At 42.9% G+C, this 18,069-nt stretch overlaps 1 protein-coding gene across 1 annotated transcript; it reads right to left on the bottom strand.

Moving 5' to 3' along the window:
- Positions 1-8,874: 8,874 nt before the first annotated feature.
- LOC132398915 (P2Y purinoceptor 1-like) lies at positions 8,875-16,258 on the bottom strand. Its single transcript, XM_059978749.1, has 2 exons — positions 15,347-16,258; positions 8,875-8,901 (listed from the first exon to the last, which is right to left on the bottom strand). The coding sequence occupies exons 1-2, from the start codon at positions 16,256-16,258 to the stop codon at positions 8,875-8,877; spliced, it is 939 nt and encodes a 312-aa protein (XP_059834732.1).
- Positions 16,259-18,069: the final 1,811 nt, after the last annotated feature.

Below are 18,069 nucleotides of genomic sequence, written 5' to 3' on the forward strand. Positions count from 1 at the left end.
ATTTGTGTATTTTTTTAATTGCTTCACCCATTTTCACCTACATCTCTCTCTCGCTTGCTTTCTGTAAGTGTTCTAATTGTTTCTTCAATCTTCATGTACACTGTCTCACTTTCTCTGTATTCATCCCTTTCCTTCTGTAGCTCTGCTATTTGTACACTATGTGACTCCTGACACCCTCTTGCAAATACACGTGACATAGAATGACTGCTGTTTTACCTCCCTTCCTCTTTGACTGGCTTTTCCACCACTGTCAATGTTCCTCTGGGCTCCAGGTCTTAACCTACCTGGCTTTATGCATTTCTTATTCAACTTTCTCAAGTTTATGAAGTATATACAGCACACAGCGAGTTCTCTCCTTTTCACAATTAAGCCCATGATATTGCTGTATCCATTTTACAAGTTAAATATTCTTATACTATCTTCTCGGCTTGTGCTTTGATTCTATAAGATTTTTCCCACACGTACAATCTCCTGAGCGAGTATGTACACATCCCTTGGGCATCCAAAATGGTCAGTAACCACCTGGTGGCTGTGTCTCGACAAACTATCCAGCGCTATCTAGCAATCGGTCTCTTAAACAAAACAAGCACAAACACACACCACGACAATTTCACATCTACCTTTCCAGATCTCCACTGTGTTCTTTGATGACACTGTGGTTATGGCCCAAGCAGATCTAAGCATGGGGTGTTCACAGTCAGAAATATTCACTCCTTAGACTGCTGGGTTGCTGGCGATGTAATTGGGTCACAAATATATCCTGGACAAGTCCCCAAATGTTGTGACTGTGATCAAAGTCATCAAAGATTTACTGGAGTTGTGGATATGAAAGTCTTTATTCATCACGACAAACAGACTTTCTTGTGTTTACTTATGGTAGAGGCTCACAAACCCAAAAGTATTGTACATGTTTGTACATTACATTTTTATGCCCTTAAGATCAAAGGTAACAGCAGGTGATTAAAATACAATCTCAGTAGTTACAATAACATCTTTTACTTCAATATTTTGGATTGCCAATGCTTCCTTTGAATTACATATCTAGAATGGGAACACCTCTGAATGTCCAAGCATTTCTTTTGACACAAATATTCTCAAAACTTCTGAAGGCAGAGAGCCAGATGCCAGAGTACACAATGGAACAGCTGTTGATTGCAGTTATGCCTGTGGTAATGTTTGATATGCTAAGTGACATTAGCCTGATCTGCCAGCTTGAACTCAGTCACAATGGTACAAATAACAACCAATGTGCCTGATTTGGTGCAAGCCAAATAACACAACCCATTGTCTTACCATTAGGCTGATACATAGGCAAATATGATTCATAGTCATCACTTTGCAAAGATGCTTTTAATTTCAATTTACTGCTTACAATTTATAATGCCATTAAGAACCGAAGATTGGTTGTTGCTTGAGTTAATACCTGCTATATTCACATAACTCTAAAATACTCCCTAACAATCTGGAGACATTGATATCTTTAACTATTTACAACAGCAGGGAGATATCTATGGTCTGGTAAGTTGAACAGAAAGGGGGGCCATTGGAATTTATTCCCAAAATGCGAGGTAATCAGGTCGATGCAAGGAGCAACAAGAAAGAGAGAACAAATGAGAGAATATTGAATGGTGGTAGGAAACAAAGGGATTTTTGAATATGTGTTCACAGATCATTAAAGGGAGCTGGACAGGTCAATAACATGGTTCAGAAAGCAAAATAATTTTATTAGCTGAGCATAGAATATAAGAGTGGGGAGTTGTACTGGAACTGCATACAATGCTAGATAGACCACAGCTAGAATACAACAGACAGTTCTGCATCCTGCTGTCTTTAACCAAAGCAAACATCCCCACACCTAAATTAACAGGCCCAAAATGAATTTTGTATGTTAACATAAGGATTTCCCCCTTAGCTGGGATAAAGGTTGAACCATTCAAAGTAGAGGTGAGAAGAATTTTCTTCATTCAAACTAGTGTTCATTTTGAGAAGACTAGAATATAAAAGCAAGGATGTAATGTTGAGGCTTTATAAAGCACTGGTGAGGCCTCACTTGGAGTATTGTGAGCAATTCTAATCCTCTTATCTAAGAAAGGATGTGTTGATATTGGACACAGTTCAAAGGAGGTTCACGAAAATGATTCCAGGATTGAAAGGCTTGAAATATGAGAAGCGTTTGATGCCTCTGAGACTGTGCTCACTGGAATTCAGAGGAATGAGAGGAGACTTCATTGAAACCTATCGAATGTGGAACATGGAGAGGATGTTTCCTTTTCGTGTGGAAGTCTAAGGCCATAGGGAACAGCCTCAGAATAGACATACGTCCTTATCGTTGCTTACATATACCTACTACAGTTATCTTGTAGCAGGTAGGTAGGTATCTTGTAGTATTATCTATTAGGAAAATGCCACCAGTACTGTCTCTGCAAAATCCTTTTAAACTTGAGAGCAAACAGACCCCAGCATTCAGGCTCTAATTACTCTGAGTCAGACAGGCCACATCTTTATTGTGTCTGACACTAGACTCGGGTGACTGATATTCTATTCAGAGCTCCATCATTGGAAGAGATTAGCAGGCAGACAGTTGGAAGGATGTAAGGAGGTGCTGAAAAATCTCACAATCCAACTGACACCTGGGATTCATTGGCCAATAACCATCCACAGTGGAGATGCAGCATTTGGAAAAGTATTAAGAATAATTTTTATCTGTATTGGAAGCCCACAAAAATTATGCATTTCCTCCTTTCACGCTCAACCTGCTTCACCTGTGATTCCTGGACTGGTCTTATCAGCTACCACAGCATCAAAACTGGAGTCATCTTTGAAGGGTGAAGGATATCGAAAGAGGTGATGTTGTGGACAGCCAGATCCCTCAGCACCTGCAATCTATCACCATTTAAAGCACTTGGCTTTATAATTATTTTTCTAGCAAAGTGGGTTGATTTCACATTATGTTCCATCTATCACATCTTTGCTTATGCAAATAATATGCCAATATTCCCAAAACCCCTTTGTGTTCTTTCTTATTCTCCACTGCTAATACCTAATCAAAATACACTGGTGGTCCTTCAGAATCTTTGCATTACAATATTCAGTAGCAGAAAACAGCAACTCTTCTTTTCCAGCCTTTTGTTTGTTGTATTTTGCACTCATGCTCTTTAATTGAGAAATGTCTTTAACTTAATACATTTAATTGTAACTTCAAACAAACCATTACAGGAACAAATCATTGTAATGAAGGAATTATCTAATCAGTGTGATTTCCCTCAATCAGTGATACAATTAGTGAAGACTAGTGTGAATTTGTGCTTGAACGATATGATAAGCATTCTTTGATTAGCCCCATGATTCAAAGAACATATAGGAGCGCAATAAAGGTCTGATACATTTTCTGTTCTCATTGCCTTGTGGCAAATTGTTTAAATGACTATACCAGGGCAGTAACTTGTTCTATTCTGAAGTTTTGAAAAGAAAGCATCAATTAGACTTAAGACCAATTATCTGGAAAAACCAGATAATTTTTCTTTGCCTGCAACATGGGAGTGGCAGCAATCAATTATTCTGTCCATATTTTTTTCTTAGGAATGAAAATTATCATCTTGCACTATTACAAGGTCAAATTGCCCAAAGCGCTTTTCATTTTATAATTTACTTCTGTAGTGTCATCAGTTTTCTAGGAAAAGAACAATTTGTTTTCAGCAACATTTGGTGCACATCTATGATTTGATCATCTATGTACTTTTAAGGTTTTATTTGATGAGTTAATTCCTCTCAGGCAGCCTCGTGGTGTTTCTTTAATTCTGGTTTTGCAGTTTCTGAAGAGGATTGTGTGGGTGCCATGGACAGTGAGCCATATGGCTAATATAGTGAGTGTGTGGTTAATTTGTGAGGTGGTATACTGGCTCGGAGCTGCTGGGACAAAGCCCTGTGATTCTCAGTAACATGTTAAATACTCCTGCACTTTAAATGGGCATGTTTCAGAGGTTCCCAGGAGTCAGAGGGGATATTGCACCTTTTCAAAGAAGGTTTTGAATCTTTTTCTCTATCCACTTGGTAAACTCCTGTTACAGAGCTCAGAGCAGAGTGTATACGTCTGGTGTCAGATAAGCAAAATCTGTCCAGCACTGCCTACTGAGAGTGACAATGGCCTCAATGCTGGGTGTCAGCCTGGGAAAGGGCATAGACATTCATTTACATAGCCTTCCAATGAATGTCAAGGAACTTGCAGGGACAACACTGATGGCATTTTTAAATGTTGCCAATACTGAGGGATAAATATTGGTTTATCCCTTGTTGTTTGAGTGGTCTTGTCAGAACCATTTATGTCCAGTCAAGGTGGGAGATGAGGTGCTCAACATAATACCATTTGAGAAATGGTAAGAAAGAAGTTGCAATTCGCTTGCAAACAATAACTATATTGAGGTGTCACTTTATGTGTCATAAATTTGTGAGCTTCAGGTTCCTTGAATAGCATGGGTGGTAGTAGTGGTGAGAAAGGGGAGATGGTGAGTTGTGTCATTTCTGACTCCTAGAAGTGTTGTGGTGCTGAAAGAAACATTCCTTTTTTTTGGAGCATCTGCAGTTTCACATGTCTCCATACCTTTCCTGGATCTACAAGAATTCAGATGAAGTTATTTGAACTTAACTTCTGATGTCTGGCAGCTTACTATTCCACATTCAAATCCGGGAAACTTGAATGAAATTAGGTTGATGTTACCTGTTCACAGGAATCCTAAATTATATATTGATTCTTTTATTGGCATGCAACTGAACTCTGGTACTACATTACCACACTGGACACTGGAAAACATGTCCTGGGTCAGTTTGGTGCCAGGTATTTTTCCAAGTATCTACACATGCTGTAAAAGGATCAACACACACAAAATGCTGGTGGAACATAGCAGGCCAGGCAGCATCTATAGGAAGAAGTACAGTCGATGTTTCGGGCTGAGACCCCTCGTCAGGACTAACTGAAAGAAGAGATTGTAAGAGATTTGAAAGTTGGAGGGGGAAATCCAAAATGATAGGAGAAGACAGGAGGGGGAGGCATGAAGCTAGGAGCTGGGAAGTTGATTGGCAAAAGGGATACACAGCTGGAGAAGGGAAAGGATTATGGGATGGGAGGCCTAGGGAGAAAGAAAGGGGGAGGGAGCACCAGAGGAAGATGGAGAGCAGGCAAGGAGTGATTGTGAGAAGGACAGAGAGAAAGAAAAAAAGGGAAAAAATAATAAATAAATAGGGGATGGGGGTAAGAAGGGGAGGAGGGGCATTAACAGAAGTAGAGAAATCAATGTTCATGCCATCAGGTTGGAGGCTACCCAGATGGAATACAACGTAAAAGGTTATAATACTGCAAAAGGAACTAGTGCTTTCCCAGCATTTCTGTCAAATAAAGTCTTCTCAGGCTTCCAGCCGGGCAGAGGGATTGATTTTGACCAGCATCTCGATGACAAACTCTGCCATCTTTATCAGGATGGGTTCAGTGCATGCGTAATTGCCCTCATTCACTTCCTATTTTTACATTCCTACAGAAAAAGCAACTGCAATTAACAAGCAATCCTATTTATTTAAAAATACAAAGATACCTATATTAGACTGCTATTTATTGATTGTAGCTCCTTCTTCAATACCATTATTCCAAACGAACTCACCTCCAAACTCCTAGAACTAAGACTAGGCACCACCCTTCACAACTGGATCGTTGACTTACTAACCAACAGTAAGAATAGGCAACAACACGTCCAGTGTGATTATTCTCAGCACTGGTGTCCTGCAAGGCTCTATTCTCTGCACTTTATTTCATTACTTGTACAGTCATGAACTTAAGGCCTTAAGGTGCATACTCTCCATGACCATGTGGGGGCTCCAGTTTCCTCCCACATTCCAAAGGCATACAAGTTAGGGCTAGTGATTTGTAGGTATGCTTGTTGACACCAGAAACATAGTGATATTTGCAGGCTACTCCCCAATACATCCTCTGACTCCGTTGGTTGCTGACACGAAGAATGCATTTCACTGTATCTTTCAATGTATATGTGACAAATAACGTTAGTCTTTATAGAAGTCATAGAAGTATGCTGGCATCAAGATAATCTTTCCCTCAATGTTAGCAAGACAAAGGAGCTGATCATTGACTTCAGGAAGTGGGGCATTGTACTCTTACCCTGACTGAAGATGGTTGTTGTCCCATGAATAAAGTCACCAGGGAGACATAGCTGGTAGATATGGAGTCTCTTTATTCGACAACATGAGACACAACCGGCATCATATTCAGACCCTTTCAGATGAACAGGCCTGCTTGACCCATTATTACATAACATTTTATTTGCTAAAGATCAAAGACAATTCTACAATTGCAATGTATCTACAATGCTTCCCTCTGAATTACATATAACTTTCACATCTCTTTCTTCACACCCCCTACTGCAGACACCCAAATGAATTTTAAATCAGCTGGTCTTCTAATTAACTGTGGTTCACGGCTCTTAGAAACCCATTGTCCAGAGCTGCATTTTAAATTTACTCTACAGTCCATATTTAGATCTGAAGATTGGTGGCTGAAGTTTGTTGCTGAAGTTAATGTTTTGCTATACACCTTAAATCCAGAATGTTCTCTCTAACAGTCCCTCCTCTTGGCCCTACAGCTCAGAAATAAGTCTGCACCAGGAAAGGCCAGCCTTAAGGAGAATCTACTCAAATAGGACAGCAGAAATGCCCTGCCTCGGAATCCCCCCAAATACTTTATGTGCATCTAAATCTACCCTATCTTCCCTAATGGCTACCTGCAAGATGCTAAGCAGAGAGATTGTTCCAGAAATTTGAACAACTATCTTTAAAAATCCAGCTTCATCGTTGTGTGCCTGTTGCCTCCTTCCCTGCTGGTTGATTGCAGTTTAATCACATTCTTTATCTTCACCTCTTTATTCTCTGGTAGCTGAAACTCTCTCTTTCCAGGGGTACTAGCAAGGTTAACATATCAGGCTCACAAGCCCTCTCATTGATGTCCAGGAGAGGCTGGGGAGTTTTCTATTTGAATGAGTGCATGGATCTACCTCTCCCTGGTGATACCCCCTTCCGAACTGCCCAGTCGATCACTGGCCTAAGTGCTGAAAGGGACCAGCTCATTTGTACTCAGTCCCCATTCAGGCTGGGGGTGACTGCTTTAGATGCTGTTTGCACGTTCTTCTCTTTCTCAGTCTGCCATGCCATCAAAGTTGTGGAACCTGATGTCTCTGCTGAAACTTCCCATCTATTTTTCCCAATGTGATTTCTATTCTCTGCTATACAACTAATCATCTACCTTCAACAAGCAGCCTTTATTACTGAGTACCGTCACCATCACACTTTAACATGCTATTCATGGTGTTCTGTCACACTCTCCTGGTTCCTCTGCCTTCGTGTTTGCAGTGGGTCAGTTCCATCAACTGTGGTCAGGCCTGGTGCATCTGGCTGGCGTCCGTCACTTAGGTTCTCCGCAATGACACTGTAGTTGGCTACAGTTGATCTCCCGCTCTGTCTCTGGGGGTGACAAGAAGGCTTTAACCTGTGTTCAGTGTTTCCGCTGGCTACCTTGTCAAGCCTGCACACAGACACATGTCATTTGTCAAAAATATCATAAGACCATAAGATATAGGAGGAGAATTCAACCATCTGGCCTATCGAGTCGGGCCATCTGTGGTCCTATCCGTGAGGCAGCAGCCTCACCATGACTTAGTCACCCGGCTGTGGAAGGACGATCTCCTTTCCCTCTGGCTCTCTCTGATTAGTAGTGTGCTGTTGTTGTTTTGCTCAGTCCTTCAACACTTTGTTGGTTACAAAGTTCCTTCAAATCCCCATGTAATCTTACCAAATTGACAGTTGTAGTTTATTTCTGTACACTTCTGATTTCTTTAGCTTCTTGTTCCTCTGCTGCCCTCCTCATACTGATGTCTAACCACTCGTTCCCTTTCTGCTCTTTACTATCCCCTTTCCGGTGAGTCTTTACTATAATCGCTTTGGACAGCTGCACTACTTCTAACAGCTCCTGACTGTGCCTGGCCCCTCTCCTTGGGACCTCCTGACATGATTCCCACACATTGCCCTGCCTTATTGCTCCTTTTCCTGAGTCTGTGGTAATACCTGCTTTACATATATAACATATAACATATATACCTGCTTTACTCAGTGTGTCTATTCTCAGGACAGTACTTGCATTATCTGGGCACACCCAGAAATGTACAGGAAGCTGTTATCCCTCAATCTCAGGTACCTGACTTCACTCCACCCTCATACTTTCACCTCCTGCATTGGTAATGTAAATTGCCTCTCCAGTCCTGGGCAAGGGTAGATCAGTTATCAATACCGACAACCCCATGTCCACTAACATTTCACATTGCTTGCCCCCTAATATACCTCTTGTGTACATCTATGGGTGACCACCACTGGTAATAGAGGCTGCTGTCAGCTGTTTGTCTGACCTCACCAGCTCCATAATCTAGTCAGCAGTAAAACTGGAAAGAGAGGGCGTTGCTGTGGATCTTGCCTGCTTAGGTGAGCAATTTTCATACTTTCCTCTGTTTTTAGGACACTGCCTCCAAGCATAGCCTGAGAAACCGCAGCTGTAACAAATCACCTCCTTTACCCCACCCCTCCATGTCTATTCCAGCAGTTCCTTGCTATGTGCCCCACACAAAGCAAGTTCCCTGTGATATCACAGCACCCACATTCACTACAGCCACTTAGGTCTTCTCTTCCCCCTCCTCTGGTCTATCTTACCGGCCCATGATATTATTGCAGAGTATGTTGATCTTACCACTGTCTCCAAATCTAAAACTTCCCAGAGGCCGAGCTCAGGCCTTCCTTTACATTTTTAGGAAGACTGGGTCATCCCTCCCTAGATCATCCAAGACCGAATACTCCTCGTATCTCGATATTTATGTTTTGCATAATCTCATCAGCTCTCTGAATCAGGGAGCTTTTCATTCTCTAGTTACTCTTACCTTACCTCCAACACCCCATCGCTGCCTCACTTCCCCCTCAAAGATATCTCTCTTCATTGCTGACATTCCCAGTAGTTGGCCATGTACCTTCCAGCATTCCCTTGGCCATACAGACCCACATATTCCTTTGACACTGTTCTTTTACTGTGTATCTTTGGGGTGGATCTGGTGAATTTCAAACATTTTTTCAAGCTTGTGCCAGAATTCTGCATTCCTGCAGGAGACCTCAAGTGAGGATAGCTTTGACGAAGTACTCTGCTTCTCCCTGGGGGTGAAGGGCTTATGGATCATCATAATCAAAGTCAAAGGTTGGCTTGAGTGATCAGGCTTCATGACCTGATATTGCCAATCAGTGCCATCCCTACAGATACAGTATATCTGGGTCAAACTTCTCCCGGAAATATCTGCACACTGATTTCCACACTATGCAAAATATAAATGATGGATAGAAGTTAAACAGTACACATTTAAAACCGTAGAGTATGTGCTCTACAATTTTCCACTTAAGTGCATCTGAACTCATGATACCTATATTCTGTATTGCTTTGTGTCCCAAATCTTCAATAACCACATTTTGCAACTGGTGGCCCCGTCTCACCAAATTAACACACAAAGTTTAGTCTCTTGCAAAATAACATCCCTCCCCTCCCCCGTTTATAATCTGCCAGTTCAGCTCTCTGTGGTGTTTGTGATTCCTCATGATCCTGTAGTCAGTGATCCAACCAGGTCCAAGTGTGAATACCGATTTTAAAAATACTCACCCACTTTGCCTGCTGAGATTGCTGGCCATATGACGGGTTACAAAAAAGTATCCTGGATGAGCTCCCGAATGTTGTTGCGTAAACAGTCATTGGAGATAGGTGGCTCGTAGATATGAAGTAGTCTCTTTATTCAACAAAATAAAATATAACAGGCATCATATTCAGACTCTTGGAGGAAGCAACCCAATACTACATGATATTTTATATACTAAAGGTCAAAGGACATTTCTATAATTACAATGTATCCACAACGCTTCCCTTTGAATTATGTATAACTTTCATAACTTTTTCTTCACAACCCCTCCTGAAAGGAAAATCCTGCCTGACTAACCTATTGCAATTTTTTGAGGAAATTACAAGCAGGGTAGACAAAGCAGATGCAATGGATTTTCAGAAGGCCTTTGACAAGGTGCCACACATGAGGCTGCTCAGCAAGATGAGAGCCCATGGAATTACAGGGAAGTTACTAACATGGGTGGAGCATTGGTTGATCGGCAGAAAGCAGAGAGTGTGAATAAAAGCATCCTATTCTGGCTGGCTGCCAGTTACCATTGGAGTTCTACAGGGGTCAATGCTGGGACCACTGCTTTTTACGATGTATGTCAATGATTTGGACTCTGGCATTAATAGATTTGTGGCTAAATTTGCTGATGATACAAAGGTAGGTGGAGGAGCAGGTAGCGTTGAGGAAACAGAGAACCTGCAGAGAGACTTAAATAGTTTAGGAGAATGGGTAAAGAAGTGGCAAATGATATACAATGTTGTAAAGTGTATGGTCATGTACTTTGATGAAAGGAATAAACGGGCAGACTATTATTTAACTGGAGAGGGAATTCAAAATGCAGAGGTGCAAAGAGACTTGGAAATCCTTGTACAGAATACCCTAAAGGTTAACCTCCAGGTTGAGTTGGTGGTGAAGAAGGCAAATGCAAAGTTGGTCTTAATTTCTAGAGGTATAGAATATAAGAGCAGGGATGTGATGTTGAGGCTCTATAAGGCACTCATGAGACCACAGTTGGGAGAATTGTGTGCAGTTTTGGGCTCCTTATTTTAGAAAGGATGTGCTGACATTGGAAAGGGTTCAGAGAAGATTCACGAGAATGACCAGGAATGAAAGGGTTACCGTATGAGGAATGTCTTGCAGCTCTTGGGCTGTATTCCCTGGAGTTCAGGAGAATGAGGAGGGATCTCATAGAAATATGCTGAATGTTAAAAGGCCTAAACAGATGGCAAAGTTATTTCCCATGATAGGGGATTCTAGGACAAGAGGGTACAACTTCAGGTCTGAAAGACATCCATTTAGAACAGGGATGTGGAGAAATTATCTTAGTCAGATTGTGGTAAATCTGTAGAATTTGTTGCCATGAGCAGCTGTGGAGGCCAAGTCACTGGGTGTATTTAAGGCAGAGATGGATGCCAGGTCATCAAAGGGTATGGGGAGAAGGCAGGGGAATGGGGATACTGGAAGAATTGGATCAGCGCATGATTGAATGGCTGAGCAGACTCAATGGGCTGAATGGCCTACTTCTGCTCCCATATGTTATGGTATTATAGTCTTACTACAGACACACAAATGAATTTTAAATCAGCATTGTCTGGTCTTCCAACTAACTGCAGCTCACAGCACTTAGGAACTTGTCCAAAGCTGCGTTTTAAATTTAATTACAGTCCATATTCAGGTCTGAAGGTTGGTTGCTGAAGTTAATTGCTGAATTAACATTTTGCTATATGCAATAAGTCCATAATATGCTCTAACAATGGTTGAGAGTTTCAAGTTCCTTGGTGTAACTATCAACAATATCTTGTTCTGGTCCAGCCATCTAGATACCATCACCACTAAAGCACTCTAATATTTGTACTTCCTCAGAAAGCTAAGAAAAGTTAGCGTCCTCACCAACTTTGACAAGACACTACAGAAAGCATGCCTTCCAGGTGCACCACAACTTGGCATGGTAAATGATCTGTACAAGACTGCAATAAATTGCATCAAGTTGTGAACACTGCCTCGTCTATCATGAAAGCCAGCTTCCCTTCCATTGACTCTGATTATACTTCTGTAAAGCAGCCAACACAATCAAAGACCACTCACCCCAGTTCTTTTCTCATCTCTCTCCCCCCCTCCCCCCATCATGCTGAGATCATTTACCATCAAACTTAAGGACAGCTTCTATTCTGCTGTTATAAGATCCCTAAATGGACCTCTTGTATAACAGAGAACTCTTGATATCTGAATTTACCTCATCATGGCCCTCACAATTTGCCTGGCTATCTGCACTCACTTTATCTGTAATGGTCCCACCATATTCTGCATTATGTTATTGTTTTTCTTTTTGTACTATCTCACTGTACTAATGTATGGAATGATTTGTCTGGATGGCGTGCTAACGAAGTTTTTCAGTGCATGTGACAACAAAACCAAACAAATTATTAAGCAATACTTAGTTGACGACCCACTGAAGCAAGAATTGTGTTTTCTAATGAGATAGGTTCTCTAATGTTCCATCTTGTTTTTGTAGAAGCTCTATTTGCAGGTTCAGCATTTATGGAATAGGTATATATCAAAATGCGCCATAATCACTTGAACACTCACAATGGCTTCAAAATGAGTAGCAGATACAATGTGGGAAATTTACTTCCATTATGGGTTAGCATTTTCCCTGCAAATGGATTTCACTCTTAAAATTCATAAATTGGGTTGTTTTTTGAGCAAGTTCTTTCATGTGAAACTTATAGAATTCTTAAGTGAAAAATAGTGTTTGTAGAAGATGAACATGGAGGAAGTGTGGCCAGCTTCCTAATTTAGGAGAGTATGGCCTGAGATGTCTGCATAGCCAGATAAAAAGAAGATACAAACATTACATTTGCGACTCTTCTCATGCTCTTGATCTCCCCACCAACTTTCAACTTCCTAGCCTGACTACTTCATTTTCATCAGGGATGTCCAGTCCTTGTGCACTTCTATCCCTTTGAAGAAGGCCTTAAAGCTCTCCGCTTCTTTCTCAATAAATGAAGTCAAGTGAAGTCAAGTTTATTGTCATTTAACTATATACATGTATATAGTCAAATGAGACAACATCTCTCCGAATCAGGGTGTAAAGAACTGTAGTCTACATAACACATAATAACTTATGTAAGCAAGGATGAAATCTACAGATAGATTACACATAAATAAACTTAAGTGCATATTTTAAATATTGTAAGGCAGAGAATAGATTAACCAGTGACACTTTGAATGCGATGTGGCGGGGAGCTCAGAACTCTAATGACCTGAGGGATTCTAACCGTTCTTGTTTTTATGCCTTGCAGTCTCACACGCGAAGGTAAAAAGTCAAAGAGGATGCTGGATAGATGGGATCCTTAATAATACTAAGGACCTTTGGTAGGCAGCGCGCTTGATAGATGTCCCCAGTGGTAGAGATACACCTATGATCCCCTCGGCGGTTCACACAGTCCTTTGTAGGCACTCCTGGTCCAATGCTCGGCTGTTCGCATACCAGCTCCCCTCCACTACCACCCTCCTTCGTCTGGCACAATTATATTTCACCCTCAACAATTTTTCCTTTGGCTCCTCCCACTTCCCCCAGACTCGAAGAGTAGCCATGGGCACCCGCATGAGTTCCAGCTATGGCTGACTTTTTAATGGCTACATGGAGCTGTTCATGTTCCAAACCTTCCCCGGCAATGCTCAACTTTTTCACTGCTACGCAGATGACTGGATGTTGCTGCTTCATGCTCCCACGCCATGCTCGTCCATTTCATCTACTTTGCCTCCAACTTCCACCTTGCCCTTAAATTCACTTGGTTCTTTTCTGACAGCTCCTCCCCTTTCCCTGCAGCCAAGCTGCTTGTTAACCGAGTGCCACAATTACCTTGACTATACCTCTTCCCACCCTGTCTCCTGTAAAAACGCTCTCCCCTTTTCTCAGTTCATTCGCGTTGCCGCATCTGATCGCAGTATGCGGCTTTTCTTTCCAGTACATCAGAGATGTCCTTTTTCAAAGAACGGGCTTTCCCTTCCTTCAGCATTGAAGCTGCGCCCACCCGCATCTCCTCCATTTCCCGAACATCAGCGCTCATCACATCCTCCCGCCACCTGAACAGTGATAGTTAATCTTATCCTTACCTACCGCCCCGTGAATTTCTGCATCCAACGTCACCATTCTCCGTTGTGCCTGCCATCTCCAAAGGGATCCGACCACCAAACGTACCTCCCCACCCCTCTCTGCAGCAATCGCTCCCGCCGTGATTCCCTTCTCCATTCGTCCCTCCCTACACTCATCCCTCCCTGCAAGCGGACAAAGTACTCACCCGCCCATTCACCTCCTCGCTCCCCTCCATTCAGGGTCTCAAACAGTCCTTCCAGGTGAAGCAACTCTTCAGCTGCGAATCTGCTCGGGTCATTTATCGTGCCCGGCGCTCCCAATGCTGCATCCTCTGTATTGGAGAGTTCCGCCGCAAATTGCGGAGCCGCGTCGTCCACCAAAAGCGATGGCCAAATATTTTAATTTCGATTCCCACTCTCATTCTGATATGTCGGTCAATGGCCTCCTCTTGCGCACGATGAGGCCACCCTCATGGTGAAGGAGCAACACCTTACAATTATTTTGTCTGGGTAGCCTACAACCTGATGGCATGAATACCGATTTCTCCTTCCCGCAAAAAAAAAGGTTCCCTCCCCTCTTGCCTCTTCTCACCTGTCTCTCATCTTCCCTGGGTTCCTTCTTCCTATGGCCCGCTCTCCTCCCATGTCAGATTCCTTCTTCTCCAGCCCGTTTCCTTTCCCACCTTCTAGCTATCCTCGTTCACCCCCACCACTTTTTTATTCTAGCGTCTCCCCCCTGCCTCTCCAGTCCCGAAGAAGGGTCTCGACCCGAAACGTCGACGGTTTATTCATTTCCATAGATGCTGTCTGACTTGCTGAGTTCCTTCAGTATTTTGTGTGTTGCTTTGAATTTGTAGCATCTGCGGAATCTCTTGTGTTTTTATGGTTCCTTAGTTCTGGAATACTTTTGAATTTTAATGGTCAGATTTCATGGACAAATACTGGCAGATCCTTAATTTCATACAATATCCATGATTACAGGAAACTGTTTGAATCCATCCTGTTCGTGCTCCATTGGAGATCTTCTGTAATGCAATTGAGATTGTCCTGACCTGCTATCGTTTCCCACAAACAACCTAACCCATAACCTGTTGCAATAGTGTCTTGGGAATCTGGATTTAGGACCAAGGGGAACAATAACAAGCAATGGCAGGTTTCTCCAACTGGTCACATGCAAGAATCCTTATTTACAGACAAAGATCTAAACTGGGTCGCGGAAGTATTTGATTGGAAATCTTGAAGACAGGAAGAAAGAAAGGTGCAATTAAAGGAGATTTTGCAGCTCTTTAAACGCAGACTACAAAATCCAGTCTTTTTAATAAGTCAAATATTGCGTTGAATTATTTTGATTTGAATTATTCAATATCACGACTTTTCTTGGATATACAGTCGTGATTCGTGAACGATATTAAATGGGTTTACACGACTGTTTCGTTCGGAGTTGGTATTTTACAGTTAAACAAATTTCTTTGCGAAGGTTGGCTTCTTCTGACCAAAAAGGTACGCACCTTAACGCTGAAAGTTCTCATTTGATCCACCGTGCCATCCCTGGTTACGAAATAAATGAATGGGTCAATGCAGCTGTTTAAACTGGTCAGCCCCCTGGTAATCTGGTAGAACAAGTAAACCGATTTGTTATTTCCGGCACAGAGACCTTTCCATTGAAGTTGCCTGGACATCAAATTGAGATATCGTAAAACATGATAAGGGGCAAAACAAACCGAAAATAGAAGCATAATAATGATCGCAAGGTTCCGGGATCGTTCCTTCGGGCCGGTGTGCTGGCTGCGTTTTCTGCTGAGCACCACGGCGATCTGACAGTAACACCCTAAGATAAGGAGGAAAGGGATCAAAAACCCAGTCACAGAAATGACCCTAACATACAGTAGATAAGAGGTTACTTCCTCGTTTATTGTAGTATCGTGGCACTTTGAACCATCGGCGCTTGTCTTGGTAAAATATAAATCCACCTGGGTTTGAATCAGAACCAGCCCCCAGACCAGAAGACTGATGAGTGCTGAGTGACGCGTCTTCCATCTGCCCAACATCCTCATAGGATGCACGATGCCCAGGTAACGCTGGACGCTGATGCAAGTGAGGAATCCGATGCTGCCGTACAAGTTCAGGTGGAAAACGAGCCTGCTTATTCGGCAAGCATATTTCCCAAAAATCCACCGACCGTGTCTGGCATAGTACACCACAAAGAACGGCAGGGTGACGACGTAGAGAAGGTCCGCAAGGGCCAAGTTAAACACGAAGAAATTCCCGCTGACCCATTTCCTCCGCCTCAAACACAAACAGACCAGCACCACGGAATTTGTGGTGAAACCCACCAGGAACACAATAGCGTATGTAACTGAAAGGAAATTGTAATGAAAGATCTTATCGATTTCACAGTCGGCAGTACGGTTCGGGGGCATGAAGTCAGGTGCCAACGAAACTGCGATCAAAGAGCTCACCTCCATCAAACACACGTTCCAGGTCAGAAGCAACCGCCCATTAACACTGTCCAATCGGCTGTCCCGCGAACCAAATAAAAACAAACTTTTAGATCAGAAAAACCCAGAGGTGAAGCGCCATTCACTAGAGGCGTCAATTCGCTAAGGTTCAGAATGCGGGAGTGATGGGCAAGTCAAACTTTGAAGTATTAAAGCCGCACCTTATTTCACAAAACATGCAGGATCTTGTTACGGAAACGTGAACATACTAATTAAAAGGTACTTCATGCTTTATGATCACAAATGGCACCGTACATTTAAGGCGCCAAGTTCCTCACAGTGGGGATGTGGAAAACTTGCCTTGTCTGAGGAGTATCGGAATATTTAATAGCTCAAGGGGAGCAGGCTCGAAGACTTCAGGAACCCCTTTCCCTGTTTTCAAGATCTTACATCCCGGTACATTTGAGAACTATTACAAAGGCAATAGTATTTAAATATATATATTAAAATAAAATTATTATCCCTAAATAATTAGACATTTAACTTATAAATTATAAGGAAAATGTCTTTTTGGCCTAAAACCAGTTCTCCCGCATCGCCATTGACTAGTACAGAATTTGAAAGCTCACTCCCTGGTGAGCAGGAATCTCAGCATGAGGGAACTCCGCTGCCACACACCCAACTTCGGTACTGTACTTCTCATAGTTGAAAACCCAAGCGGAAGAATCCGGGTTTGCCTACGTTTAGGCAACTACATTTGGAACAGTTGGTTCTGCATGCCTCTGTCTTCATTGTATTCATTGCACGCTTTAGTACTCGATGGTGGTGGTGTGTGGGGGGGGGGGGAGATCGTTGTTTTGCTACTGCATGTGCATGGGAGGGGGGAGCTGGGAGGGGGCTTTGGGGTTCCAATGTTTAACTGTCATTCATTCTTTGGGGCACTCGTCTGTTTCCGTGGATGGTTGCGAAGAAAAAGAATTTCAGGATGTATGTTGTATACATTTCTCTGACATTAAATGTACCTTTGACACCTTTGAGGACCGTGGAAGAAAGGGAAGGAGGAGGAGCACCGGAGGGAGGTGATGGGCAGGTAATGAGATAAGGTGAGAGGGGGAAACAAAATTGGGAATGGTGAAGGATAGAGGGTGGGGGCAATTAGTGGAAGTTAGGTTTGAGGCTACCCAGGGAGAATATAAGGTGTTGCTCCTCCAACCTGAGCATGGCCTCATTGCGGCAGTAGAGGAGGCAATGGACTGACACATTGCAGTGGGAATGGGAAGTAGAATTGAAATGGGTGGCTACCAAGAGCTGCCGATTTTTCTGCAGACTCGGTGAAGTGGTCTCCCGATCTACGTCAGGGCTCAGCAATATAGAGGAGGTCACACTGGGAGCACCAGATACAGATCACCCCAGCAGACTCACAGGTGAAGGATTGTTTGGGGCTCTGAATGGTCAAGAGGGAAGAGGTGTAGCAGCAGGTGTGGCACTTGTTGTTCTGTAAGGATAAGTACCGGGGGGGGGGGGGAGGTCAGTGGGGAGGGAGGTGTGAACCACTTAGGGAGTGATACCTGTGGAAAACAGGAAGTTGGGGAAGGGAAAGACACAGCCGGTGGTGTGTTCCCTTTGGAGATGGCGGAGGTTGCAGAGAATTATCTGCTGGATGCTGAGGATAGTGGGTGGTAGGTGAGGATGAGAGGCCCCCTATCCATGGGAGGATGCAGTGGGAGGATGTGCACTGAAATGGAATAGATGCAGGTGAGGGATGCATTGATGGTGGAGAAAGAAAGCCCTTT

The sequence above is a fragment of the Hypanus sabinus genome, chromosome 9 (assembly GCF_030144855.1).
Source record: "Hypanus sabinus isolate sHypSab1 chromosome 9, sHypSab1.hap1, whole genome shotgun sequence".
NCBI lineage: Eukaryota > Metazoa > Chordata > Chondrichthyes > Myliobatiformes > Dasyatidae > Hypanus > Hypanus sabinus.

What these genes read in the sequence shown, in the direction of transcription:
- LOC132398915 (XM_059978749.1), bottom strand. Translation starts at nt 16,258, where the DNA reads ATGCCCCCGAACCGTACTGCCGACTGTGAAATCGATAAGATCTTTCAT. An exon ending in TGAGAACTTTCAGCGTTAAG is followed by an intron (nt 8,902 to 15,346) that starts GTGCGTACCTTT and finishes ATAAATATCGAG; the next exon opens with ATACGAGGAGTATTCGGTCT.